Source organism: Protopterus annectens, chromosome 10.part0 (assembly GCF_019279795.1).
Source record: "Protopterus annectens isolate FY-2018-M chromosome 10.part0, PAN1.0, whole genome shotgun sequence".
In the NCBI taxonomy this organism is placed as follows: domain Eukaryota; kingdom Metazoa; phylum Chordata; order Ceratodontiformes; family Protopteridae; genus Protopterus; species Protopterus annectens.
The window spans coordinates 118,790,327-118,817,864 of record NC_056744.1 but is presented as its reverse complement, the minus strand read 5'-3'; the positions used below and the strand labels follow the sequence as shown (position 1 = coordinate 118,817,864).

Below are 27,538 nucleotides of genomic sequence, written 5' to 3'. Positions count from 1 at the left end.
AGAGACCGTTCATCAGTCGTGGCAGAACGAAGCGGGAACATTCGACAGAGAGACAGTTGAACCAGTCTCTCAAAAAAATGTGGCAACAGATAGGAACAGCTTAGTTTTAAATATTTCTAAAAGTACATTAGATTTTGTTGAAATCAATGTATTAAATAAAGGTTTAAACTTTATTCCAACTGGCGCTAACAATTTAAAAGCTGTATTGATTGATATCAAAATGTTCTTGAGAAATGTTATGTTACAGTATGAGTTTGGAACATGTTTTAATGATAAGAAATTTGATTTTAGGAAACACAGTATTTACATGCCTAATAACCATCCTTTAGTAGATGTGTTTTATAGAATGGTTGAAGATGACTTACTTGGTTATTATGGTAATGGTAAATCTAAGTTGTATAAAAGGTTCAATAACCTTACTCTCAGAGATAGGAATACGTCGTCTAGGTTACGAAATGATTCCACCATAGTTATTAGACCAGCGGACAAAGGTGGTCCCGTTGTTGTGATGGATTATGAAGGCTACCATGAAGCTATGTTTAAGATGTTGAGTGATGACAAGTATTATAAATTGACAAATAATGAAAAGGAAGAAATCAAATATAGAATATTGAATTTAATAGATTTAATTAAAAGTTTTGACATTACGTCAGAATTAGGTAAATATTTATTAGTGGAGTATCCCATGATTCCAGCTATACAGGGTTTACCTAAGGTCCATAAGGACAGTATTAATCCACTGATGAGGCCTATTGTTTCAGGTAAGGGGTGGTGCACCGAACCATTCTCTATTTATGTAGAGAAAGCCCTGAGACCAGTTCTAGACAGGAATACCATTGTCCTTTGGGACAGTTCTCAATAGACTTGTATAGTTTCACTAATACATATATGTTGAACTCTGACATGTTTTTGTCACTTTAGATGTGCAGTCATTATTCACCTTCATACCCAATGATTTGGGCATTGAATCAGTTAGAAAATATTTACTTAAACATGGTGGCCTTGTAAATAAACAGACTTAATTTGTCTTTTTTTAGAGGTCATCTTGGAAAACATTTTTGTATTTGAGCAGGACCTATACATTGTGTGATGGCATAGCTATGGGCACTTCATGTGCCAACAGCTACGCCAATATGGTCCTGGCTCTATGGGAAGAGGATTGTCTTTTTCATTTAGAGTTATATAAACGGCATGTACTTTTCTACCGATGTTTAACAATGTCTTCCTTCTTTGGCGTGGTAAAGTGGAAGAACTTGAATCGTTTGTAGTCGATATAAACAGTATGACAGGTTATTTGAAATTTACGTACAATTATTCCAACACATATATGGAATATTTAGATGTGTATATATAGAAAAAGAGTTATGGATAACTCTGTTAATACAGGTGTATATAGAAAACCATGTCAAAGGAATACCTTGTTGCTTAGACGCAGTATGCATCCTTATGTTTTTAAGAACATAAGAGGACAGGGTATGAGAATATCATGTCTGAATGCTACAGATGCAGGCTATCAACATGCATTACTTGACTTTAAGAATAGGTTGTCAGCTCGAGGTTATAAAGAAATCAAAATAGAAAAAGTCTTGTAAACATGGATTTGATTAGGGAAGATAGAGCTGCACCTTATTTCTCTACTAGAGTTGTACAGGACAGAATTGTTAGACAGGATCCCAAAGGTATTAAGATACCCATGTATTATACTAATGATAATGGAGTCATTTTTAATATAATTAACAATCACTTGAAGATCCTTACTGCCAATGATGATTTACGGGAGATTATTGGTAACAAACCCTCTTTCAGATATAAAAATAAACCTAATTTAAGAAGAATCATCTGTCGTAGTACACATAGAAATACTCCTGACCATATTACAAAAAACAGCCCTTGTGGACACTGCAACTATTGCAGTTGCATTAATACTAGAGGTTGTTTTACCCACCCAGACACTGGACAGTTTTATACTTTTAAAGTAGATGCCAATTGTAATACAGCACACATTGTCTATCTTGCTGAATGTAATTTATGTTCCTTGTTTTATATAGGTAAAACTAACAGGATGTTTCGTACCAGAATAAGAGAACATCTGTATGCCATTAGAGTGCAACATGCCAACAATGCCCTAGCCAAACACATCATGATGCTAGGTGAACAGCATACTTTTAATTTTATGGCTGTAGATGTTGTGTTGCCTATTAGACAAGGTGACATTAGGAACAGCACTGAGAGAAGAGAAATTACCTGGATTTTTGAGAGCCGATAGGGGCTATGGGTTAAATGAGAGAGCTTCTCTCAAACCAGTTTTAAAAATCCCGTAGGTAAATTTATTTTGTAGATTTGTATTCTTAGTGCCTCCAAACATGTTTTGTTAGAGTTTTTCATATATAGAATATGTTTATATATGCTATGCATTTTTATAAAGTAGTTTAGTTTATATATCAATATATATGTATGTATGTATGACAAGGTTATCTTTGTCATTTGATATGAGAAGTTATTTGCATGTTTCAACATTCAGTAATGCATTCCAGTCTGCTACGCATACTTCTATACATGATGAATATGCTCGCTTTTATATTTAGTTGGATTTTTCATGTATATATTTAGGTTTGTGTACTCAACATACAACAAAGAGTTAATATTATGCTTACGTCATAATTGTTTAGAAGTTATAAAGGGAGTGTTTATTACAATGTGTTTCTTGGTCTGGTGAAGTTATTGTGAAACCGCTCACCTGTGCGCACTACTATTAAATTGGTTTTAACTTTAGTGACATCGTTTGGCATTGACTTTTTATAACCGATGCATGGTTGCTTCAACCAAAGGATTTCTGCTCGTTTTACATGCAGGAGTATGGTGAACATGCATTTGAATTTTGTGGTATCCAGCAAGTCCATGAGCAACTTGGGGGGGAGCCCATGGATGCTACATTTAGAAAGAGCAGAATTTAATCTGACAACTAAAATGACATTCTTATGTATGGCCGGGTTTGAATGACTACTGTGCAATCAATAGTATACTCAGGCTAAAAGCATTACTTAGGTGAGATTATTTGTAAGCTGGTTTTAATCATTGCTGACCTATGTTAGGGTAGTGATTTAATAAGTATATTTACTTGTATATATATTTTTTATATGCATTTTTCTACAGCAAGAAATATTTTAATTAATCAACTAGGATGGCTTTAGATTAAATTCCTTCATTAATGTATTTTGTGTTTTATATATGTGCTTATATATTTTTAAAAAAAAATTATAATTTTGACATTTCCTTTCTAGTGTAGGACGGGCTTATAAAATGCTATTTAAGAAGTTCAGTTGTGGTGTAACACTGTTCTAGTCTGAAGTTTATTTTACAAACAAAAAGCGCTTCACCGTATTTTATTAAATAAGAGCTATGCATGCTATACTCTGGCCTTTTTTGTGATTTCCAAACTTTAAGCTAATTTTTTTTAACTAATGCATTATCAACAGTTTTAACAGGTCAGCAAAGTATTTTGCAGGAAAGTAAGTATGAAATCTTCCTCAGTGCCTAAAGAAAAACGGTCTGCTCAATATAAATCTTTTTGAATAAGAACATGATGTGGAGAGCTGATATTTTGTTTCCACTGCCATAGCTGGCCTTCAGTAGTAGAAGCGTGTGCCTCTTCATTAAACAGTGGTTTTCAGTGGTGAAAGGATTAATTGGTAAGTTTAGGGTAGTGTTCATCAGGCAAAAGCTGTGAATCCAGATGAATAATTTTCTTTGATTTAATTTGCTCGTGCCTTTGTCTCATGAAGGTGCGCAAGTCCTAATCCTATTTTGACGTGCACATCTCCACTCTAGATATCGCATTACATGCTGTAAATTCTCAATATCATCTCATCCTAGGTATCCAAGGTGGGAGGGTTACTGCCTGTAGAGTCCCTAACCTTTCCCATGAAAAGGCAAGTCATTAATTGTGTTTTATTTAGCAGTGATTGAAATGTGTCCCACAAAGAACTGTGACCTAGCATATATTTGAGGGAACAGATGCTTAAAACTGGAGTATGCTGTTTATAAAGGAAAGACCCAGAGTGATAGAAGACATGTAGGGGAAAATGTGAGGGAAGTGTTGTGAAAGGGGTAATTTTGAAAGGCATGTACTGTAATCTTAGATGTGAGTGCTGTTTTTAAAATGCTGGCTCTTCTTGGATTTAACTGAATTGAAGTAAGTGCAAATATTTGAGAGTTTTTGTGAAAAAACTGCCTTTTCACTATGTAATTACTATGATGGATGTAATTGTATTAAGTAGCACCGTGTGGGTGTGTGTGTGCACACTCCGAAACTACAACAGCAGAAATGTCTAGAAATTTTCTGATCAGTTTTATGTGTTTGAGCAAAAATGCATGACTTTTTTGAAAGATGCAAATGATACTCTGAAAATTTCACAGGGACTGCAGATACTTGCACTTTATGATCAAGACATCTAAGAAAATCTCTTAATCGTTCAGATGAGAAAATAGCTGTGCCATCCTTGCATTCCTTCTTATCTTGCCATTTTAACATTTTTTCGATTGTTTCTGTCTGGGTTGGGGGGAGGTGAGGGGGAGAGGCAGATGTGCAGTGGTGTGAGTAATATTCCTTATAAACCAAAGCCATATCAGGTATGTGATGCAACAAAGTCCAGAACTTGTCACACAAATATTACTGCCTCAAGTCTGCAAGATTTTGCTTTGTTGTAATTGTTAACTCTTATATTTTATTTTGTTAGTTATCAGCGGAGGTGTATCGGATACACACACTCCCTAATACAGAGACCGTTGTTCTCTTTAGGCGAGGAGCTGTGAGACCTCTGGATGTACTACTAGAAGCACCACAGCAGGAAATCAAAAATGTCATTTCAGAAGAAGAGGTCATCCGGTATGTATTGTATACAGTGTATTATGCTGCCTTGTTTAGTGGATCCTTGCATGTTATATGAGCAGTTAACAATCGCTTAGTATTTTACTGTACCATTTAGTACAGGCTGCTAGTAATTACGTATTTTTGTGACACATTAATGGAGTGTAGCTTACATGTTTTTGTACATTTGACACTTTTTTTCGTAGATTGAAAGTAGTACCAAGCTTTAGGATGCCTGAGATTGAAGGAATGGAGGAAGGTGTAAGGGATGGATGCCTGCATAGGAGACAGTCTACAGCTTCCTTTTTGTGCCACTTTATATTTCTGATGTCTTAAATTTAAGAACAGTTTGTTGCTTTTACATTTCCTGAAAAATAAATTGTTTTGAAGGGCTTGGTAGTCAATCCAGTCTCACATTTTTTGAACAGACTGTGTGGTATCTGTAAAATAAACTCCTTGTCTGGCTAATATTTCTATTTCTGCTTTCAGATGTGTTTGGGGGTAAAAGTGTGACCATCCTCTAGCTCTATGTGGTAAGTTGCTAAGGATAATAGAGCGTAAGAAAATATCAGAATAGAACTGGCCTAGTGGAATAGAAGAAGCAGTTTCATTTATGATATGGGAATGGGTTTGATTAGTACTTTGAGTGCCAAAGAACAAGTAGTGGGGGAGAAGGAATGTATTTCTTTATTTCCTGCCTGGCTACAAGGCCAGGAACATTGTTGTTATGAAGACCAAGCAGTTTGAACCATATTGACCACATCAAGTGTCCTGTTTTCTTCTTTCTCTGCCTGTCTCTCAAACTGTAAAAGGCCTGTAGGAAAATTGCCGAGGCGGAGTGTTTGTATATTGGCTGATGAGAGAGAGAGGGCACTGCAGAATGGCAGACATTATAGAGGCACCAAAACAGACAAAAAAAAATACTGGACTAGCAAGCATTTAGTGGTTTTAAGAAAGGGACCCATAAGGTAAAATTGGAGGTCTGAAAACTTTTCCCTTTCTATTCTTTAGTTGTAACCCAGCTGCTGCTGCTTTTTGTTTTTTTTTTAGCTTTTTGGTAAGAACATTGCATAACTGGACATAGTTTATAGAAACTAGTTATTTTTTGACACTTTTGCACAGTTGCCTCATATTTCAAGCTTTGAACCTTCAGTCTCCAATTTGCAACAAAGAACCACAACTGGAAGTAAAAGCTTGCATCCAGGTGCAGCAAAGGGGTGGTAGGGTGTTTTGGTGAGGGTTCTAATCCTTTGGAATGTAAATTAATCTAACGCCCATTGTACCAGTGTTAGTGCTTTCCTCTTAGTTGACCATGTAGAAGTAAAGGAATCCATGAAAGTCTTCCAGAAAGAGAAGTGTTTTATTACTAACTTTATTTTTATAATAGCTGCTATATGCTATATTTCACTTCTTGAACAAATACATTTAAGTTGACAAATGTTTCCATTTCAAAATGAACAGGTAGATAATACTGTTGACACTTAGATTATATGTATGTTACGGTGATTGTTTTCCATCACATCTAATTACATTAGAACACCTGAAATTAACCTGTTGTACTGATTTGCCCATTATCATATGCACTCTTGCCTTTATGAGCAAGTCTGTTGGTGATCTTGTCATCCAAGGAGATTCCTGCAGTACCTCTTATCTTAGAGGTCCCACTTTTGTTAACGCAGCTTACTCTGATTGTGTTGTATCTTCTTCTTCTTTTTCTTTAATGCCTCCAATAATTGTTGAAGTCGGTCTAGATTTGGCTTCTGATTTGCCTTCCTCTTTAGTTTTTGTCTTCTTGGCTACTGTCAATCTAAGTGCTATTAAAGGCTTAATACAAGTTTAGTTTTCCTCTTTTACCCACTCCCTACCCCAATATTCCTGCTATTAATTTTGGTAATCCTTCTTAAACCTTCTGGTCACGTAAGTTAGAAAATTGTTTCCAGTCACTTTTCTTGTGGCAGTACTAATACTACGTAATAATTGGCGGTGCCTTGTTTCACCTATTGTACCTTCTCTTAGTATATTTATCAATGTTTTTATTTCCTGACTTGCATTCCTTTTCCTTTCATGTTTGCTAATGTTTTATATATTTCCCCTGTATTTTAATAAAATGCAGATCGAGGAGAGTTTTCTCTAAACTTCTCCCACTCTAATTTCCCATGTTCAATTTTGATCTGTTCCCAAAGTGCACTGTTTGTTCAGTGTGCCACCACTCCTCCTTTGTGTTTGTCCCTCCCTTTCACTTGATCATTCCTCTTAGCCAGACTTCTAACTCTTATTGAATGTTCTATTTTTTTTATAGATTGGTTTTAGATGAAGCCCCCCCCCCCCCCATATTGTTTGGCACTTGTGACCAAAATATTCAGATGATGGGATGTGTCCTATCTTGACCATTTTGTCTCAATATAATGCTTTTCCACTTCACCATTTAGCTCCTTTTTTGCAAAAGGTACACCAGTCTAAGATGTACTGCCCTGTAGGTTCTTTGGTAAGTACTAGATTAGCTGCCCCTGTGGGCCATTTTAAGCCTAGTCAGTTTACCTTTTTTATGCTTGAAATAACATATCCCATTTGGTTAATTGGCCTTACCTGTCACACGGTCTATTAATTATATATTGACTCTAATGAGGATAACTGAGATCAGACCATAGATAATTTGAGGGGACCCATATATGAGATGAAGTGTTTAGGAGCTGAATCTGTCCATTAGTAGTACAGGGAGCAGTCTTGGTGTAATTTTGTTTCCCATCCATAGACTTAATTTGCACTTTAAAATGGACATGGGTGAACTTCGTCTTATGTGGATCAAGAGTCTGTTCCACAGCAGTGGTATCCTCTGCAAAATGTACCTGTCCCTCCAAACTGTTTTGTTTAAGTTGCAGTAGAGGTCTAGATCCCTAGACAGAGCATTTTTGATACTATTATGTTGTGTACCATTATATTATTCTAGTTGGCGTACTGCCAGTCCTCCCCTGTCAGTAGGTAAGATTATTTCCTGCCACTTCACTTGAACTTTTACTTCCTCATAGATATTTAATTCCAGGGGTGGCACAGTGGTGCAGTGGATTGTCTCTCCTCACAGCAAGAGGTTGCCCAGATCGATACTTGGCTGGGGTGATTTCTATGCAGTCTGTATGTCCTCCCTATGTTCATGTTGGATGTTCTTCGTCTTCCCTTGCTGCAGTCCTGACTATTGGGTATAGTCCGCGTCCCAGTCGGCCCGAATACCAGAGTATAAGGCTGACGTCGGTCATGGCGCCTTAGACTGACGTCAGTACGTCAGGGTACTAATGCGCATGACCGACGTCATTTCCTCAGTCTTTTGCCGCATGGTCCGATGCAGAAGCAATTTTGCGAGTGCAGGTTGGCGTTCTGAGATTTTCCGAAACCGGAGTTTCAGACCGAGTACAGAGTTGGCTAAGTAACCCGTTGGGGAACATTTTGGTTTTCTTGCCTCAGTATATTACGGATGTCAGAAAAAGTGAATAACTGTATTTCTTGTGGGAAGCAGATACCGCATAGGGATTATCATACATTGTGTATACCTTGTTTAGGGCCTGAGCACGGCGTTGTTGGTGGCCGCTCTTGTCCTAGATGTAATAAGCGCACTATTAAGAGGAGGCTTGATTGTGCTAGGTTAGTGTTTGGGAAGCGTTGCAATTATACTATGCCGCCGGATGCTCCGACGCCTGCTTCTTCTAAGAAGCGCAAGGACAAAACAGTGAAGTCTAGGGGTGAGGAACCGGCAGTCCCGGCCCTTTGTTTGGGGGACACTGCAACTATTGCAGTTGCATTAATACTAGAGGTTGTTTTACCCACCCAGACACTGACAGTTTTATACTTTTAAAGTAGATGCCAATTGTAATACAGCACACATTGTCTATCTTGCTGAATGTAATTTATGTTCCTTGTTTTATATAGGTAAAACTAACAGGATGTTTCGTACCAGAATAAGAGAACATCTGTATGCCATTAGAGTGCAACATGCCAACAATGCCCTAGCCAAACACATCATGATGCTAGGTGAACAGCATACTTTTAATTTTATGGCTGTAGATGTTGTGTTGCCTATTAGACAAGGTGACATTAGGAACAGCACTGAGAGAAGAGAAATTACCTGGATTTTTGAGAGCCGATAGGGGCTATGGGTTAAATGAGAGAGCTTCTCTCAAACCAGTTTTAAAAATCCCGTAGGTAAATTTATTTTGTAGATTTGTATTCTTAGTGCCTCCAAACATGTTTTGTTAGAGTTTTTCATATATAGAATATGTTTATATATGCTATGCATTTTTATAAAGTAGTTTAGTTTATATATCAATATATATGTATGTATGTATGACAAGGTTATCTTTGTCATTTGATATGAGAAGTTATTTGCATGTTTCAACATTCAGTAATGCATTCCAGTCTGCTACGCATACTTCTATACATGATGAATATGCTCGCTTTTATATTTAGTTGGATTTTTCATGTATATATTTAGGTTTGTGTACTCAACATACAACAAAGAGTTAATATTATGCTTACGTCATAATTGTTTAGAAGTTATAAAGGGAGTGTTTATTACAATGTGTTTCTTGGTCTGGTGAAGTTATTGTGAAACCGCTCACCTGTGCGCACTACTATTAAATTGGTTTTAACTTTAGTGACATCGTTTGGCATTGACTTTTTATAACCGATGCATGGTTGCTTCAACCAAAGGATTTCTGCTCGTTTTACATGCAGGAGTATGGTGAACATGCATTTGAATTTTGTGGTATCCAGCAAGTCCATGAGCAACTTGGGGGGGAGCCCATGGATGCTACATTTAGAAAGAGCAGAATTTAATCTGACAACTAAAATGACATTCTTATGTATGGCCGGGTTTGAATGACTACTGTGCAATCAATAGTATACTCAGGCTAAAAGCATTACTTAGGTGAGATTATTTGTAAGCTGGTTTTAATCATTGCTGACCTATGTTAGGGTAGTGATTTAATAAGTATATTTACTTGTATATATATTTTTTATATGCATTTTTCTACAGCAAGAAATATTTTAATTAATCAACTAGGATGGCTTTAGATTAAATTCCTTCATTAATGTATTTTGTGTTTTATATATGTGCTTATATATTTTTAAAAAAAAATTATAATTTTGACATTTCCTTTCTAGTGTAGGACGGGCTTATAAAATGCTATTTAAGAAGTTCAGTTGTGGTGTAACACTGTTCTAGTCTGAAGTTTATTTTACAAACAAAAAGCGCTTCACCGTATTTTATTAAATAAGAGCTATGCATGCTATACTCTGGCCTTTTTTGTGATTTCCAAACTTTAAGCTAATTTTTTTTAACTAATGCATTATCAACAGTTTTAACAGGTCAGCAAAGTATTTTGCAGGAAAGTAAGTATGAAATCTTCCTCAGTGCCTAAAGAAAAACGGTCTGCTCAATATAAATCTTTTTGAATAAGAACATGATGTGGAGAGCTGATATTTTGTTTCCACTGCCATAGCTGGCCTTCAGTAGTAGAAGCGTGTGCCTCTTCATTAAACAGTGGTTTTCAGTGGTGAAAGGATTAATTGGTAAGTTTAGGGTAGTGTTCATCAGGCAAAAGCTGTGAATCCAGATGAATAATTTTCTTTGATTTAATTTGCTCGTGCCTTTGTCTCATGAAGGTGCGCAAGTCCTAATCCTATTTTGACGTGCACATCTCCACTCTAGATATCGCATTACATGCTGTAAATTCTCAATATCATCTCATCCTAGGTATCCAAGGTGGGAGGGTTACTGCCTGTAGAGTCCCTAACCTTTCCCATGAAAAGGCAAGTCATTAATTGTGTTTTATTTAGCAGTGATTGAAATGTGTCCCACAAAGAACTGTGACCTAGCATATATTTGAGGGAACAGATGCTTAAAACTGGAGTATGCTGTTTATAAAGGAAAGACCCAGAGTGATAGAAGACATGTAGGGGAAAATGTGAGGGAAGTGTTGTGAAAGGGGTAATTTTGAAAGGCATGTACTGTAATCTTAGATGTGAGTGCTGTTTTTAAAATGCTGGCTCTTCTTGGATTTAACTGAATTGAAGTAAGTGCAAATATTTGAGAGTTTTTGTGAAAAAACTGCCTTTTCACTATGTAATTACTATGATGGATGTAATTGTATTAAGTAGCACCGTGTGGGTGTGTGTGTGCACACTCCGAAACTACAACAGCAGAAATGTCTAGAAATTTTCTGATCAGTTTTATGTGTTTGAGCAAAAATGCATGACTTTTTTGAAAGATGCAAATGATACTCTGAAAATTTCACAGGGACTGCAGATACTTGCACTTTATGATCAAGACATCTAAGAAAATCTCTTAATCGTTCAGATGAGAAAATAGCTGTGCCATCCTTGCATTCCTTCTTATCTTGCCATTTTAACATTTTTTCGATTGTTTCTGTCTGGGTTGGGGGGAGGTGAGGGGGAGAGGCAGATGTGCAGTGGTGTGAGTAATATTCCTTATAAACCAAAGCCATATCAGGTATGTGATGCAACAAAGTCCAGAACTTGTCACACAAATATTACTGCCTCAAGTCTGCAAGATTTTGCTTTGTTGTAATTGTTAACTCTTATATTTTATTTTGTTAGTTATCAGCGGAGGTGTATCGGATACACACTCCCTAATACAGAGACCGTTGTTCTCTTTAGGCGAGGAGCTGTGAGACCTCTGGATGTACTACTAGAAGCACCACAGCAGGAAATCAAAAATGTCATTTCAGAAGAAGAGGTCATCCGGTATGTATTGTATACAGTGTATTATGCTGCCTTGTTTAGTGGATCCTTGCATGTTATATGAGCAGTTAACAATCGCTTAGTATTTTACTGTACCATTTAGTACAGGCTGCTAGTAATTACGTATTTTGTGACACATTAATGGAGTGTAGCTTACATGTTTTTGTACATTTGACATTTTTTTCGTAGATTGAAAGTAGTACCAAGCTTTAGGATGCCTGAGATTGAAGGAATGGAGGAAGGTGTAAGGGATGGATGCCTGCATAGGAGACAGTCTACAGCTTCCTTTTTGTGCCACTTTATATTTCTGATGTCTTAAATTTAAGAACAGTTTGTTGCTTTTACATTTCCTGAAAAATAAATTGTTTTGAAGGGCTTGGTAGTCAATCCAGTCTCACATTTTTTGAACAGACTGTGTGGTATCTGTAAAATAAACTCCTTGTCTGGCTAATATTTCTATTTCTGCTTTCAGATGTGTTTGGGGGGGGGGGGTAAAAAGTGTGACCATCCTCTAGCTCTATGTGGTAAGTTGCTAAGGATAATAGAACGTAAGAAAATATCAGAATAGAACTGGCCTAGTGGAATAGAAGAAGCAGTTTCATTTATGATATGGGAATGGGTTTGATTAGTACTTTGAGTGCCAAAGAACAAGTAGTGGGGGAGAAGGAATGTATTTCTTTATTTCCTGCCTGGCTACAAGGCCAGGAACATTGTTGTTATGAAGACCAAGCAGTTTGAACCATATTGACCACATCAAGTGTCCTGTTTTCTTCTTTCTCTGCCTGTCTCTCAAACTGTAAAAGGCCTGTAGGAAAATTGCCGAGGCGGAGTGTTTGTATATTGGCTGATGAGAGAGAGAGGGCACTGCAGAATGGCAGACATTATAGAGGCACCAAAACAGACAAAAAAAAATACTGGACTAGCAAGCATTTAGTGGTTTTAAGAAAGGGACCCATAAGGTAAAATTGGAGGTCTGAAAACTTTTCCCTTTCTATTCTTTAGTTGTAACCCAGCTGCTGCTGCTTTTTTTTGTTTTTTTTTTTAGCTTTTTGGTAAGAACATTGCATAACTGGACATAGTTTATAGAAACTAGTTATTTTTTGACACTTTTGCACAGTTGCCTCATATTTCAAGCTTTGAACCTTCAGTCTCCAATTTGCAACAAAGAACCACAACTGGAAGTAAAAGCTTGCATCCAGGTGCAGCAAAGGGGTGGTAGGGTGTTTTGGTGAGGGTTCTAATCCTTTGGAATGTAAATTAATCTAACGCCCATTGTACCAGTGTTAGTGCTTTCCTCTTAGTTGACCATGTAGAAGTAAAGGAATCCATGAAAGTCTTCCAGAAAGAGAAGTGTTTTATTACTAACTTTATTTTTATAATAGCTGCTATATGCTATATTTCACTTCTTGAACAAATACATTTAAGTTGACAAATGTTTCCATTTCAAAATGAACAGGTAGATAATACTGTTGACACTTAGATTATATGTATGTTACGGTGATTGTTTTCCATCACATCTAATTACATTAGAACACCTGAAATTAACCTGTTGTACTGATTTGCCCATTATCATATGCACTCTTGCCTTTATGAGCAAGTCTGTTGGTGATCTTGTCATCCAAGGAGATTCCTGCAGTACCTCTTATCTTAGAGGTCCCACTTTTGTTAACGCAGCTTACTCTGATTGTGTTGCATCTTCTTCTTCTTTTTCTTTAATGCCTCCAATAATTGTTGAAGTCGGTCTAGATTTGGCTTCTGATTTGCCTTCCTCTTTAGTTTTTGTCTTCTTGGCTACTGTCAATCTAAGTGCTATTAAAGGCTTAATACAAGTTTAGTTTTCCTCTTTTACCCACTCCCTACCCCAATATTCCTGCTATTAATTTTGGTAATCCTTCTTAAACCTTCTGGTCACGTAAGTTAGAAAATTGTTTCCAGTCACTTTTCTTGTGGCAGTACTAATACTACGTAATAATTGGCGGTGCCTTGTTTCACCTATTGTACCTTCTCTTAGTATATTTATCAATGTTTTTATTTCTGACTTGCATTCCTTTTCCTTTCATGTTTGCTAATGTTTTATATATTTCCCCTGTATTTTAATAAAATGCAGATCGAGGAGAGTTTTCTCTAAACTTCTCCCACTCTAATTTCCCATGTTCAATTTTGATCTGTTCCCAAAGTGCACTGTTTGTTCAGTGTGCCACCACTCCTCCTTTGTGTTTGTCCCTCCCTTTCACTTGATCATTCCTCTTAGCCAGACTTCTAACTCTTATTGAATGTTCTATTTTTATAGATTGGTTTTAGATGAAGCCCCCCCCCCCCCATATTGTTTGGCACTTGTGACCAAAATATTCAGATGATGGGATGTGTCCTATCTTGACCATTTTGTCTCAATATAATGCTTTTCCACTTCACCATTTAGCTCCTTTTTTGCAAAAGGTACACCAGTCTAAGATGTACTGCCCTGTAGGTTCTTTGGTAAGTACTAGATTAGCTGCCCCTGTGGGCCATTTTAAGCCTAGTCAGTTTACCTTTTTTATGCTTGAAATAACATATCCCATTTGGTTAATTGGCCTTACCTGTCACACGGTCTATTAATTATATATTGACTCTAATGAGGATAACTGAGATCAGACCATAGATAATTTGAGGGGACCCATATATGAGATGAAGTGTTTAGGAGCTGAATCTGTCCATTAGTAGTACAGGGAGCAGTCTTGGTGTAATTTTTGTTTCCCATCCATAGACTTAATTTGCACTTTAAAATGGACATGGGTGAACTTCGTCTTATGTGGATCAAGAGTCTGTTCCACAGCAGTGGTATCCTCTGCAAAATGTACCTGTCCCTCCAAACTGTTTTGTTTAAGTTGCAGTAGAGGTCTAGATCCCTAGACAGAGCATTTTTGATACTATTATGTTGTGTACCATTATATTATTCTAGTTGGCGTACTGCCAGTCCTCCCCTGTCAGTAGGTAAGATTATTTCCTGCCACTTCACTTGAACTTTTACTTCCTCATAGATATTTAATTCCAGGGGTGGCACAGTGGTGCAGTGGATTGTCTCTCCTCACAGCAAGAGGTTCCCCAGATCGATACTTGGCTGGGGTGATTTCTATGCAGTCTGTATGTCCTCCCTATGTTCATGTTGGTTTCCTCCTAGTGTTCCAGTTTCCTCCCATATTCCAAAGACGTGCAGTAGGTGGATTAGACACACTAAACTGGCCACATGTGTAAGTGTGTGTGCGAATTTGTGGTGTGGAGGAATTACCGTGGCAGGGTTAGCCACCTGGTGGTGTAAATCTTGGCTCTAGATTATCACTGTTGGTGACACCCCAACCCCATGTGCAAAATTGGGAAAAAATGTTGTAGATGGATGGATTTCAATAGATATTTCCTTACATTTGCCCAGTTTATCTTGCCATGATCATAATTAAAGGCTTGGACTGCATATAAGATTAATAGAACTAGAAACATTTTACCACTTGACCCAAACTGCACACTATTATCTCCAGTTTCCTAATTAAGTTTGGCACTTTAATTTTAACTTGGTTCCAAGTTTCCTCTAATGCTCTACTTTTGTAGAGATCCATATCCCCAGGTATTTTAAGTTGTTAAGCTGTGGATAATTCTATACCAAGTTTCAGTAGGAGCCATAGTTCATACAGATGGCTTTGGGTTGGTCTGTTTTATATCCGGACATATCTTGGAATTGTCTTAATATTTCTTACATTTGGGGTCTTAATATTTCTTACATTTGGGGTATGCGTTTTTCAAGTTCATTAATGTAGAAGATCGTCATCCTCCGGCAGTGCATATTTTTTTCTCCTGTTCTTCCCCATTCCTAACCTCTCATCCAAGATTGATACATTTTTGGGCAAGGGGTTTCAAGTAAATATCAGGTAGAAGGGGGGGGGGAGAGGTGCCAGCCTTGCCTTGTACCTCTTCCTATATTAAAATCTCAGTAAACCTTGGTCTTGGCTTTTACCATAGCCACTTATCCTCATAAATCTTTTTTTAGAAGTGTAATATAATTCTGAGGAAGTCCATTTTTTTAAATCTACTACTATATTTGAAATATATCCAGTGAAATGTTTTTTCCTAATGTAGCCCCCCCCCAAAAAAAAAACATTTCTCTCCCCAATCTCTTTAGCATCTGCCAGAGTCCTGTATTTTTTAAGTATATTATCAAATGTTTGCCTACACTTCACACATTCCTATCAGATAAAATACTGCCAAAAATAATAGAAGATAAGTCATTCTGCTAATATAAAAAAAGGAAGATTTTTGTCACTGTTAAGAGTCAAGATAGGCCTATTAGGAACCTGTATGCTCTTATATTTTCCTTTTAGAGTAATTGTGACCAGTGTTTTTTTTTTCAAGAGGGTGAAATCCCGTTTTGCGCTAATGCCTCATTAAAAAAGGCTTGCCGTTAAAGGATAATGAAGAAAAGCAAATGGCAAAGAGGAGTGCTCCAGGGACCACTAGCTGTAGGCCTTTAGGGTAGGTGTCTGTGCTTCCTACAGAAATTTCCAGGGTTCTATTTTGAGCCAAGTTGCTGTCCAATGAGTTATGTAAGGATTACCATCCATTTGGGACAGTTCATAAAAATCACCAGAGTATAGGATGGTGGTGATTGCTTTTATTAGGTGTGTAGATGTGATGTGCATTTTTTCCCCTCCTCTTCCATTGCTTCAGTAACATTCTCAAAGTTGACCAGGTTAAGAGGGCTGGATCTACACTTGACAAAACTACGCTGGCTTGGATAAAGAATCTGTAGGTTACCTATGTCCTTGGTTAATAAATCGGTAATTATCTCCTCCATAGCCTTAAAGATGAGGATGGACAGACTACCGGGTCTGTTTATCTTTGTGCAGGAGGATGACTGTTGCTGTCCTCCATTACTCTAACACAAAGCCTGTTTGGAGTCTGATATTGAACAGCTCCTGCAGGGTGGTTGACTGGCCCTATTTCAGGCAGTGTTCTTGGCATTGGAAAGTGCTTTGAAGACTTGTTTTTGGGAGGTCCTAGGGAAGAGTGGTATATATATGGCTATGTGAGCTAGGAAGCAAGCTAGTGCCTTTTTTTTTTTTTTTTTTTTTTTTTTACCAAGAGTGTTTGGATGTTCTGATTACGTTGTAAAGCCCCATTTTGATGTCTGTAGACCAGAGTCAGTTTAATGATAATTTCCCTTTAAAGAATTGTAATCTTCTCAACAAAACAGTTAAACTACCTTGGTTATAATTCTTGCTGCATTAATCTCTGTACTGCTGCTTTCATCTTCTGTATGAATTTCGAGCCTTTCTGTATGCCCACTTTTGTTTGTTCTGATTTTTAGCAATTTGAGATCTCCATCAGTACTTGATGAGAGCATTTCCTTCAGGATTGTTTACAGTGTCTTAACATTGCTACTCCCAATCATCCAAGAGAAAAGTTTTTTTTATATATATTTGTATTTCCTTACTGTTTTAAAACTATTGACAAAAACCGTCATAGGTTTCAGAGTCATGCTCTTAACTTTCCAGTATAAAAAAAGTCTACAGAGTTAGCATGAGTGACAACCAAAACTAATGTACTGTGTATTAAAGCAAGGTTATGTCACTCTTGTTACTGTATGTATTGCAAACGTAAGGTCTGCAGTATGTCTAGACTGATACGTGGGTAAACATCTTTGCATCTTCACAAATGACTGCTTTCCCCTGCAATAGAGACATTGTACCATGAAACATTTGGATGCAGTAGGCAATAGTTTTCATGCAGTGGCGGCTGGTGACTTCAAATCAAAGGGGGGCTGCAGGAGACAGCTGAATGGGTGGGGTCCATGAGAATGGGTGTGTCTAAAAAGGGGAGGAGCTGTGCTCAAAACCACAAAAGACTAACTTTAATTAAATACGCTGCCCTTGATGCCAAACCATCATTGAGAGTCTAATCAAGACAAAATGAAGAAGTGTAGAAGGAAAAAATATTTCAATCCATTGGCTGCATGCCAGCTTACTTAATATCTAGATGGAAACAAAAAGGTTGTGAAGCATGAAAAAAATAAATTACTTTTTAAAGACATTACTGGAATGCCAGTCAAAATCAAGTATAAGAAAAACAAGCATCACTCAACTCAAACCACTTCCCCTTGCACTCCAGTTCTAATTATAATTTATATTCAGCTTTATTAAAGTACCAAGTAACATGCTGAAAGTAGCTATCTCTGTGATACCCCCACTTGTAAAAATGTTTCTTATCAAAAAAAGACCTGCTGCCTTACAACTATCTTCTTGTTCCTTGTGGAAAACATGATCAAAGTAAAAAAATGAAAAGCAAACAAGAAACAAGCTCAACATACATTGCTTAAAGGATTACTGCACTGGATATGGACTACACATGATAGATTGGCATTCTGTTTAGTTTGCAGGTAAAACCTGTAATGAGCTTCTTAAAATAATGTAATCCTGTCCTTTATTACAAATACTGTCATGCATTTTAATACCTAGGCTTATACGTTATCTAGTTATGTAAGTATTCTCTGCATGGCAACAGAAAGGCTTTTCAGTGTTGGCACTTGTCTAACAGTATGCTTATTAAAACTTCCTTGCATCTTACAATCTCAGACAAGCGTACCCGATGGTCATTAAAGCATTGCTACTTAAACACAGAGCAACAGGCACTTAACTGAATAATAATAAGCATAAATCAACAGTATAAAAATGACAGACACCAGAACATTCTGAAAATCAAGGACAGATGCAAAGCCACTGTAGTACGTGTGTCTACCTTGGATGGGGGGGGGATAGTCTGCATATTTACACTGCATAACTGCTCTTTGCCTTGCTTGGACACATCCAGAGTCACTACATGGGGGAGTGGGGTGCAACAAGTATGTCACAATTTGAAATGTCATACCTCTCAAACTCAGAGTAAGAAATCTGGACAAAGCCATACATAGAAGTGGGACAAAGGCCCAAAAATAACGACAATTTTTTAATATTGCATTTATAAACATAGAAAGATAATAGAATATAGTAGGTCTTGCATTAGTATGAATTTTCTGAAGGGTATGAAATCTGAAGCTGAAATGTCTGTCATTATTTTCTAACTTCAGTCTTTAATGATTTGCCACTAATTTGCCAAAAAACACAATTTTATGAAAAATGGACCAAAAATGTGATGCAAAAATATAAAATAGCCACACAATACAGATGGGAACCTGTCAAAGAAGGGCCGCTTTTTTAATATTAGTACTGCTAACTTGAGCAGCTGACAAAATAAAAGAATATACATGCATTTCTGAAATAAACCCTCCCATGTTTTCTTCCAAAATTGCTATTTTGCAGAGGGATTATTAGGGGAAGAGCAACATTTTGAGCCAAAATCGGGGACAGTTGAGAGGTTTGGATATATCTAATTCTATAAAGCAATTTATTTGCATGTACCTCTCAACCTGTTAATGCAAGAAATCTGGACAGGGCCAAATATATTGGGGGAACCATATAAACAGCACTAAAAATTGCTCTTGTATAAATCGAGACAGTTTATAGAATAACAGGTCTTGCTTTAGCATGCATTTTTCTGAAGGTTAGGAAGTCTGAAACTCAGTGTCTGTCATTATTTAGTGACTTCATTCCTGAATGATTTGCCAGAAAACCACAAATTTTATGAGGAGCAAACCAAAAAGAAGAAGCAAAAACCTATTCATTCTGCAAAAATCTGGACAGTTGAGAGGTATAGTTCAGCCGAGGCTGTCGTTGAGTTTGCTGCCCTTCACCCCTCACAAAATCATGGTTGAATGGAGCCCCCCCCCCCCACACACACACACAGCCATTCCAATGAACCATTACTTGGCTATTTCACCCCATTTACCATAAACACTAATGTGCTTACTGCTTTTCTTCTTCAATGAGTTTGACTTAATTTGAAAGTTTTATTTTGCATTTTACAGCGCAAGCACTAATAGATATTGTATCTGCTAAACAAAGCAATGCAGTCGTACAATGAAAAGACTTGGCATTAAAACATGTCTGCCCTTGAAAACTCACATTCACTGAAACAGCATTGAAACCCACATTCAAAGAAAATACATTTTGCCAGTGGCAGGTAAATATTAACTTTGGGTTTGGGCTGTTTTCAAATCACAGGGCCCTTGCACACAAAACATACACATGCTCTTTCATACACCTTCCTGATTGTATTAAATTATATTCCTTGTACAATACAGTACAGTTTTAGAGGGTGTTTTAAATTTATTGTTTTGAAACTTTTCCATGAAACAATGAAACAAAATGCATGCATCAGTAATGACAAAACTGCCCAGTTCAGAACATTTCTATCATAAATGTCTACTCAACTTCTTCAGAGATTGCATACATACTGATACTGGTGGACTGTAGAAGTTTATCTAAATCCACATTAGAGATCTGACTAATGAAGAGGTTGCTGCTAGCAACTTTGAATTTCATTGTTTCATCTACAAATAAAGTGCCTGTTGCCCTTGAATAAATTAGCCTTTGAATTTCATTGTTTCATCTACAAATAAAGTGCCTGTTGCCCTTGAATAAATTAGCCTATCTTACACAAAAAAATAAGCTAGCAATATTGCAATAGGGAATGGATGGCAGACTGATAACAGGTTCATAGTTACTAGGTATCTTTGCCAAAAAGGAGTGCAGCATTCACCCCCTTTGCAACACAGTACAGTATCAGCAATGCGTCTGTATACTGTGGGAGTAAGAACCCACAGCCTTCTGCATGAAAAGCAAGTATACTACTTGTTGTGCTATTAACAATGCAAGCAGACTCCGCATAAGCAGCACTAAACTTTTGCTCTCTCGTAGCTCTCAGCTCCTTGTAAAATCTACTCACTCAGCTGTATCTCTGAACTTAGCAGCACAAAGAAATCTGGAAAAAGCCAAGGTTTATTTGGGGGGGGGGGCACATTTTAAACATTGATTGTATAATGTTGGAAAGTTGCTAGAATAAAATGCTGTGTTACCACCATACATTTCACTGCCAAGCCTTACACCCAGGACCCCTGTGCAAAACAGTCATAGCAACATACCACTTTGCCAAATCAGCTGTTTTGTGAAAGAGGAAGACTGAAACTTAAATGGCTACCATTTAGTGAATTCAGTTCTCACCATAGCACAGCTGTCAACCTCTTGGCACAAAGCACCTGAACAAAGCCAATAGTGGGTGAATACAGCCCCCAAACATTCAGTGAATTCAGTTCTCACCGTAGCTCTCCCCTTAGCAAAAACACCTGGACAAAGCCAGTAATTGGGGAATACAGCCCCCAAAAATATTCAGTGAATTCAGTTTTTACCATAGCTCTCAACCTTGGCACAAAAAACCTGGACGAAGCCAATAATGGGGGAATACAGTCCCAAAAATAGGGACACATTTCAAATCTCCATCTTATACACTTAGAAAATTGCTAGAATAAAAGCTTTTGTGTTACCATGTACTTTCTGAAGAATATGAAATCTGATTTTCAAATGCATGTAATTTTTAACATTTGTTAACCAGGAAAGTCAGACTTAGAACAAAAGCTAATTTTTAGCAGAGGCCCAAGGAGAAACACTCCAGACAGACACATGTCTTTGTAAGATGGGAGGACACTAGAGGAAACCCACGCAAACACAGGGAGGGCATACAGACTCCACACAGTAGGTAAGTCACCCCAGCCAAGAATCAAACCAGAGAACCTGTAGTGGTCAGGCAACAATGCTACCACTGCAACAATGTAGTACTGACTTTGCAAGGACACAAAACCACAGATTTTATGAGGAACAGAACAAGTATGAGGGAAAAATCTGCAGTTTTTTTTTTTTTTTTTTTTTTTTTTTTTTTACAAATGGTGGGTAGGGAATTTAGGCTCTTGCCACCTGGGCCTAAGGTACAGGGTTCAAGCCTGTTCTCTACCCATTACCATATAGCACTTGGGGCATTTTACAGACAGAGACGGACTGAGACAGACAGATGGACAGACTGGGAGAGACCAAGACTCCATCTCGGCCGTCTCTGTAGCAGCATCCGAGTATAGGCTATCTCCCTCTGTTCACAATTGCACCAGCTTCTAAAATAAACATCCATAGAAGCAGAGTATCTGCTTGCATTCGCGTACAGCTTCCACAGCAGCAGCCGAGTATTGGCTGTACCCCTCTGCATTCACGAACTAAATCTAAAGCAAATTACAAACCCACACCCAGGCAGAGAGAAAGCTGTTGGCACACCCAGAGAGTAATCCACAGCAGCAGCTGAGCATCGGCTGTCTGTTTTGCGCCGGAATGCTCACTTCAGGTTTCCTGTGTTCTGTTTGTACCAAGACTGCTGACCTTGCAGTCTGATCCCCTTCCAGTCTATGCGGTTAGCACCACATAGACTTCAGGAGCATCAGCAGTCTGATGCCTTCTTCCTGAATCCGGACTGGGTAAGGCAGCAGTCCCGATTCACTTGTGCAGGTTAGGAAGATTTAGGACTGTACCATTGTGGTTCACAGTTGGGGGGGGGGGCTGCAGTCCTGCAGTCTGATAGCGCGAGCCACCACTGCATTTATGCTATTACTTGCCTTAATATGTTCTCTCTCAGCTATGTGTATTAATCTTGTATTGCTGTGCTCTTTTCATTGTGGGTCAATGTTTTATTTTTCTTCTTTTCTCTTGTAGATGGAGTGACTTTTTCCTTGAAGATCAAACTTCTTTTGTAGTATTTGTTGCAGAAAAGGTAAGCCTGAAATGTTTTGGAAAATGGAAAAACGTAAAGTTTGTATGAGGGCTTCTATAAATGCATAGGTATAAGCAGAAGAAATTAATGAAGTTTTGCTCCATGCAACACTGGTGGGGACAGGTGTATATTTTATAACAATTATGCTGAACAAAAAATTATCTCATTGACTGGATTAAGGCAAAGTTCTAGGAGGACTATAAAACATTTTCCATTCTTCCTTTACTCTTTTGTTTTAATTAGTTTTACCTTTCGACAGCTGTTAAGTGCAGATGCGGAACGTCTTTTACAAATGTGGAAGGAGTTTAGTTTTTTGCTTTATATGTGGGTGCATTTACTTTGAAAAATCTTCAGGCATTTATTAAAAACAATGTTTGTTTTTTTTTTTCAGTTTTGAAACCAAATCTCTGTTGGGCTTTAGTTGCTTACCAGTATAGCTCTCAACCTCTTAGCACAATAAATCTCGACAAAGCCTAAAATAATTGGGGGAGCAAAGGCCCAAAAATAGGGGACACAATTTAAATATTGCTCTTAAACTTTAAAAATTGATACAGGTTTTTGTATTGGCATGTATTTTCTGAAGGATATGAAGTCTGAAACTCAAATGTTTCATTAGTGACTTCACTCCTCATTGATTTGCTACGGATCTACAAACTTTGAGAAGCAGACCAAAATAAGACAAAAATCTGTACGTTCTGCAAAAGTGTGGGCAGTTCAGAGGCGTTCTTGCCCCAGAGCTTTTGATATTTATAGCCCACATATGAGCACACCTCCAGTAATGAAATCCGAGACAACCGCATATAATTGGTTACTTGCGTATAATACCAGAAGGGAGATGTCTGCACTGGATTTGTGCATCTGTAGGATGTTTGTGAATTTTTGTAGCACAGTTGATTCTATTTTTAAACCTAAGTCATACATTCCAGCAATGTCAAGTACCAGTGTTTGACTTTAGTATTATTCTGTCTGTGAGGAAAATGCTATTAGAAAGGGGGTGCTACAAAGGAATTTCTTAATTATGAATTGCAGCAATATGGAGTGGATTAAAAAGTTCTTGGCAATAGTAGAATGCAGAACTACAAGTGGCAACTATGTTTTCTCTCATTTGACAGGCATCCAGTTTTCATGCCTCTTGATTGTTTTCTGTTATTTTACTGAATTTCAAGTGTTACTTCATGGTTCCATGTTTGAAAAATTGGCATTGCTTACTGTAATGTAATGAGTAAATACTGTAATAGAGAGAAAAAAGAAAAAATACTGTGGTAGAATAGAAATCTGAGGTTATCAAGGCTAGTGTTAACCGGTATTACAAGATGACAGATACTGATAGGAAATAATTGCAATAAGGCCACAAGTGAGAGCGGTTGAAGTTGCATGAAGCTTTAGCTTTGCAATAAATTGATTTGCCGATGTTCAGAAACTTGCTTTAGCATGACTGCATGCAGTGCATAAACTGCCGAACAGTACTTTCCTCATCTTTGAACATTTGTCATCTCCTTCATATGTAAAATTAATTTTAAAATATGCAGCCTCCTTGCACTGACATTACCAAGGAAAACAGAGGAGTTTAAACTTATGACGTTAGCGTATGTTCACTTCTATTTTGTCCTTGGATTTGAATGGGGCACCTTCGCTACTGTGTACTGGAATGCCCATTAAAGTCTATGGTCATCCCATATGCTAACATATAGTAACATCACAAATGGAGAAAATGAATTTTTTGTTATGGTTTAACAAACTTTTACAAAGCTTTTTATTAAAAAAAATAAATAAAATGATCTAACCGAAAAATACATTGCAGCAGTTGACTCATCAAATGCTGCAATGTACGTAGAATGATTGGCAAATCACTTTAAAGATGTAGAGTACTTCAGTGCAAACTTTGCTTATAATTCAAATTGTTCTTAGGCGATGCTTTCAAATTCTTCTCCTTGCAAGTACATTAGTTTGTGTTTTTGTCATAATTGTTAATTGCCTAGTAGTTAAAATGCACTAATAACTATCTGCTTTTCTTTAATAGTCTAGTGCGCATCTCGTTTATGTTCAGAATCTGAACTCCCACAGCATGTGCACTTATAAAATTGAATGCAGAGGAGTGGAAGATGGTCTGCATAACTTCACAGCGTCACTAAGGGATAAGATGATCTGTCTTACCACCTTGTGTATGTACTTTTTCTTTTGCTTGTTTATAAAAGACTGTTTATTGAATGTTTTATTTATTGGAATCAAGTACTTAAATAGTGTGCACAGCTGCAGTTCATTGCACAAGACGTAACAGTGCATTTAGTCATATCCTTATTTCAAGCATCTTTATTAAATCACAACTGCAAAAGTGACAGTTACACATACATTAATGGAAAAGAAAATAAACCATAGCAATAGTTCTCAATGTATCCATGCAGTATACATTTATAACAGTCATTCGTTTAACATTGCATAAATTGCTCAGATGTTCTTCGTGTTTCACTGTTGCAGTCATTACATTTGGGTAATCTGCTGGCAGGTTGCCCTCAGTCGGCCTGAATAACAAAGTCTTGGGTCCTGCGTCGGTTGCTGTCTGTTCTTCCATGACGTCAGGTCATCAGGGGTATAAAACATGCAGCCAACGCCATTTTAATCCATCTTTGTTGACGTGCGGTGCCCGAAGCAGAAGCAGTTCGCAAGTGCCGGACGGCCGACTCCTGAAATTTTCGAGTTTCAGAACCTAAGTCTTCAGCCGAAAGCCAAGTACCCGGTTGGGGAAACTTTTTCTTGCTCCTTACCGATCTCAGTAAAAGTTAATAATTGTATTACTTGTGGGAAGCAAATACCCCATAAGGATTTTCATTTGTATTGTATTCCTTGCCTAGGCTCTGACCACAACCTGCCTTGCTGTCGGTTTTGTGGTAAATTTAACCAACGTACTATGAAGCGTCTGTATATTTTTGCTTCTAAATACTTTGGCTCATGATTTAACTATCCTGAAATGTTGGTTAGCAGTCAGACTACCGGAATTCACAAAAAACGCAAAGAAAAAGACAGACAGACCGAGGTCCAAAATCGAAAACTAAGCTTCTCCTAAGCCAGTTGCTGGTTCGCCGGTTCTCAGTGAGATGCTTTCGCAGCCTGTGATACCTGCTACTTTTGATTCGCAGGCCTCCACAGAGACCCATTCGGAGTTGGGTATGCCGTGAGATTCTTCAAGTATTGAACCCGCAGATGTCTCTCCCTTGGATGGGTCCAGAGCCGCTGAGCAGGCACCGGCTTCTGAGGGTGTTTTCAGGCCTAAAGATTTGTATATTAAACAGACGCCATCATCACAAATAAGGCCAAAACCAACTTCTCTGTCTAAAAAAATGACACATGAACCACGTATTCAGGCCCCTATGCCTAAAAAACAAATTATCAAAATGGCTGAGGATTTAATTACCTTGATCAGGGGTTCCCAACCCCCTCCTGCTAAGAGGCCTAGGCAAGGCACTGATTATTAATCTTCAGATCAGGTTTCCATTTTTTATGATTGCTCTTCTGATCAGGAATTTTCTGTTCCCCCTTATAAGGACTCTGATGCAGAAGAATCTATCCCTTCTGCTTCTCCTCCTGAGGATTTTTCTTTTGGAGAAACTTTGCATACCTTAAGGGAACATTTTCATTGGGAGAGTTAGGATTTTTCAGAATCCAAAAAGAGGCTTAGGGATTTCCTTCTTCCTCAGCATAGGCCTTTGGCTATGCCTCCTGTTTTAGACATTGTTGATGTTTTCTCAAAATCCAGCATGGCTCCTGATTCCCTGCCTCCGGCTCCTAGTAAGCCAGACAGATATTGCAGGGTTCCTGACTCTCACAGGTTTCTTTTCAAAAACCCTACTGCTGACCCTGAAACTATTTCTCAGGGCCCCAAGGGTGTTAAGGCTTCTTATGCTAAAAATCCTACCCCTTCTGATAGAGATTCCAGGGCACTGGATAGATGGGGTAAGAAGGTTTATACATCTGCAACCCTGGCAGTCAGGGCTTTAAATTGTCAATTTCATATGCTTAAATATCAACAGCATGTCATGGGCTTACTTAAACAGAAAATGATGTTGATTTCTGACCGTGTGGAAAATAGTTACAGGATTTATTGCATTCAGCTGAGCATATTGGAAAGCATACTTTGCAATGTGGATTTGATTCCTTGGAGGCCTCATGCAGGGCTGCCGTAACTGGATCTGTGATAAGAAGGCATGCTTGGCTCAAGGAGCAAAATCTGCCTGATCATGTTAAAGCTAAATTGTTGGATGCTCCTTTACAACAGGACAGTCTATTTGTTAATAAGGCAGAAGTTTTGAAAAAGATGGAAGACAAAGCTAAATCTATGCAAACTGTAAAAGATTTCTTACAAGTGCAGCCACCCAGGTTCAGTAGGCACTGGCTTACTAAGAATTGGTCCTTTCCAGTACCCAACAGAGCCACTCAGGTCAAACCCAGACACTCCAAAGGCTCCAGGTTTCAGTCACAAGGAACTTAAGATCAAAACAATGGGGTGCCTCCACCTCCAAATCTGAAAGTAGCAAAGCACCCCCCCCCCCCAAGGTAAAAAGTCTCAATGACTTTACTCTGCCATTTCCAAGCACTTATCTTTTGGCAGCCCCTTTGGGGGGGGAAACTAGCACTTCATGCTCAAAATTGGCATCTAATTACCCAGGACAAGTGGGTCTTAAATATAGTATCCCAGGTATACAGATTTCATTTCCACATGTTGCCAATTCCAAACGGATGGCCAGATCTGCCTCCAAATCAGTGGGCAGAGGCCCAGAAACAAGTCATGTCCCTCATGGATATGGGGGCTATTCAACCAGTACCAGAAAAGGAAAAAGGACAAGGTTTTTATTCGACACTTCCTGATACCCAGAAAAGACCAATCATGGCGTCCAATTCTGGACTTATCCATTCTAAATACCTTCCTGGACGTTCCAAAATTCAAGATGCTGACCCTACAGTTGCTGCCTATGCTAGGCAAGGATGCCTGGTTGATAACTTTAGACTTGAGGCTTGCCTGCATATCCCAGTCAGGGAATCTTGCAGAAGATACTTCCGCTTCAAAGCAGGCTATTTGCATTACCAGTTCTCTGCACTGCACTTCAGCTTATCTACTGCGCCCAGGCACTTCACAAAGTGCCTGGCACCAGTGATTGCATTTTGCAGACAACAAAACATTCAAATGTATCCTTATCTGGATGATTGTCTAATTCAGGCAGAAAA

At 38.0% G+C, this 27,538-nt stretch overlaps 2 protein-coding genes across 2 annotated transcripts in view; both read left to right on the top strand.

Moving 5' to 3' along the window:
• Window positions 1-5,203, top strand: part of LOC122814104 (nucleolar protein 11-like) — a 283,878-nt gene extending 278,675 nt beyond the window's left edge. Inside the window, exons 4-5 of the mRNA XM_044086720.1 lie at window positions 4,737-4,885; window positions 5,074-5,203. Coding sequence (XP_043942655.1) covers window positions 4,737-4,885; window positions 5,074-5,203 — 279 coding nt within the window. The remainder of the gene's footprint in view (window positions 1-4,736; window positions 4,886-5,073) is intronic.
• Window positions 5,204-10,991: 5,788 nt separating this feature from the next.
• The window catches only part of NOL11 (nucleolar protein 11), a 1,613,635-nt gene continuing 1,597,088 nt past the window's right edge, over window positions 10,992-27,538 (top strand). The window contains exons 1-4 of the mRNA XM_044086719.1: window positions 10,992-11,020; window positions 11,474-11,620; window positions 22,264-22,321; window positions 24,342-24,483. Coding sequence (XP_043942654.1) covers window positions 10,992-11,020; window positions 11,474-11,620; window positions 22,264-22,321; window positions 24,342-24,483 — 376 coding nt within the window. The remainder of the gene's footprint in view (window positions 11,021-11,473; window positions 11,621-22,263; window positions 22,322-24,341; window positions 24,484-27,538) is intronic.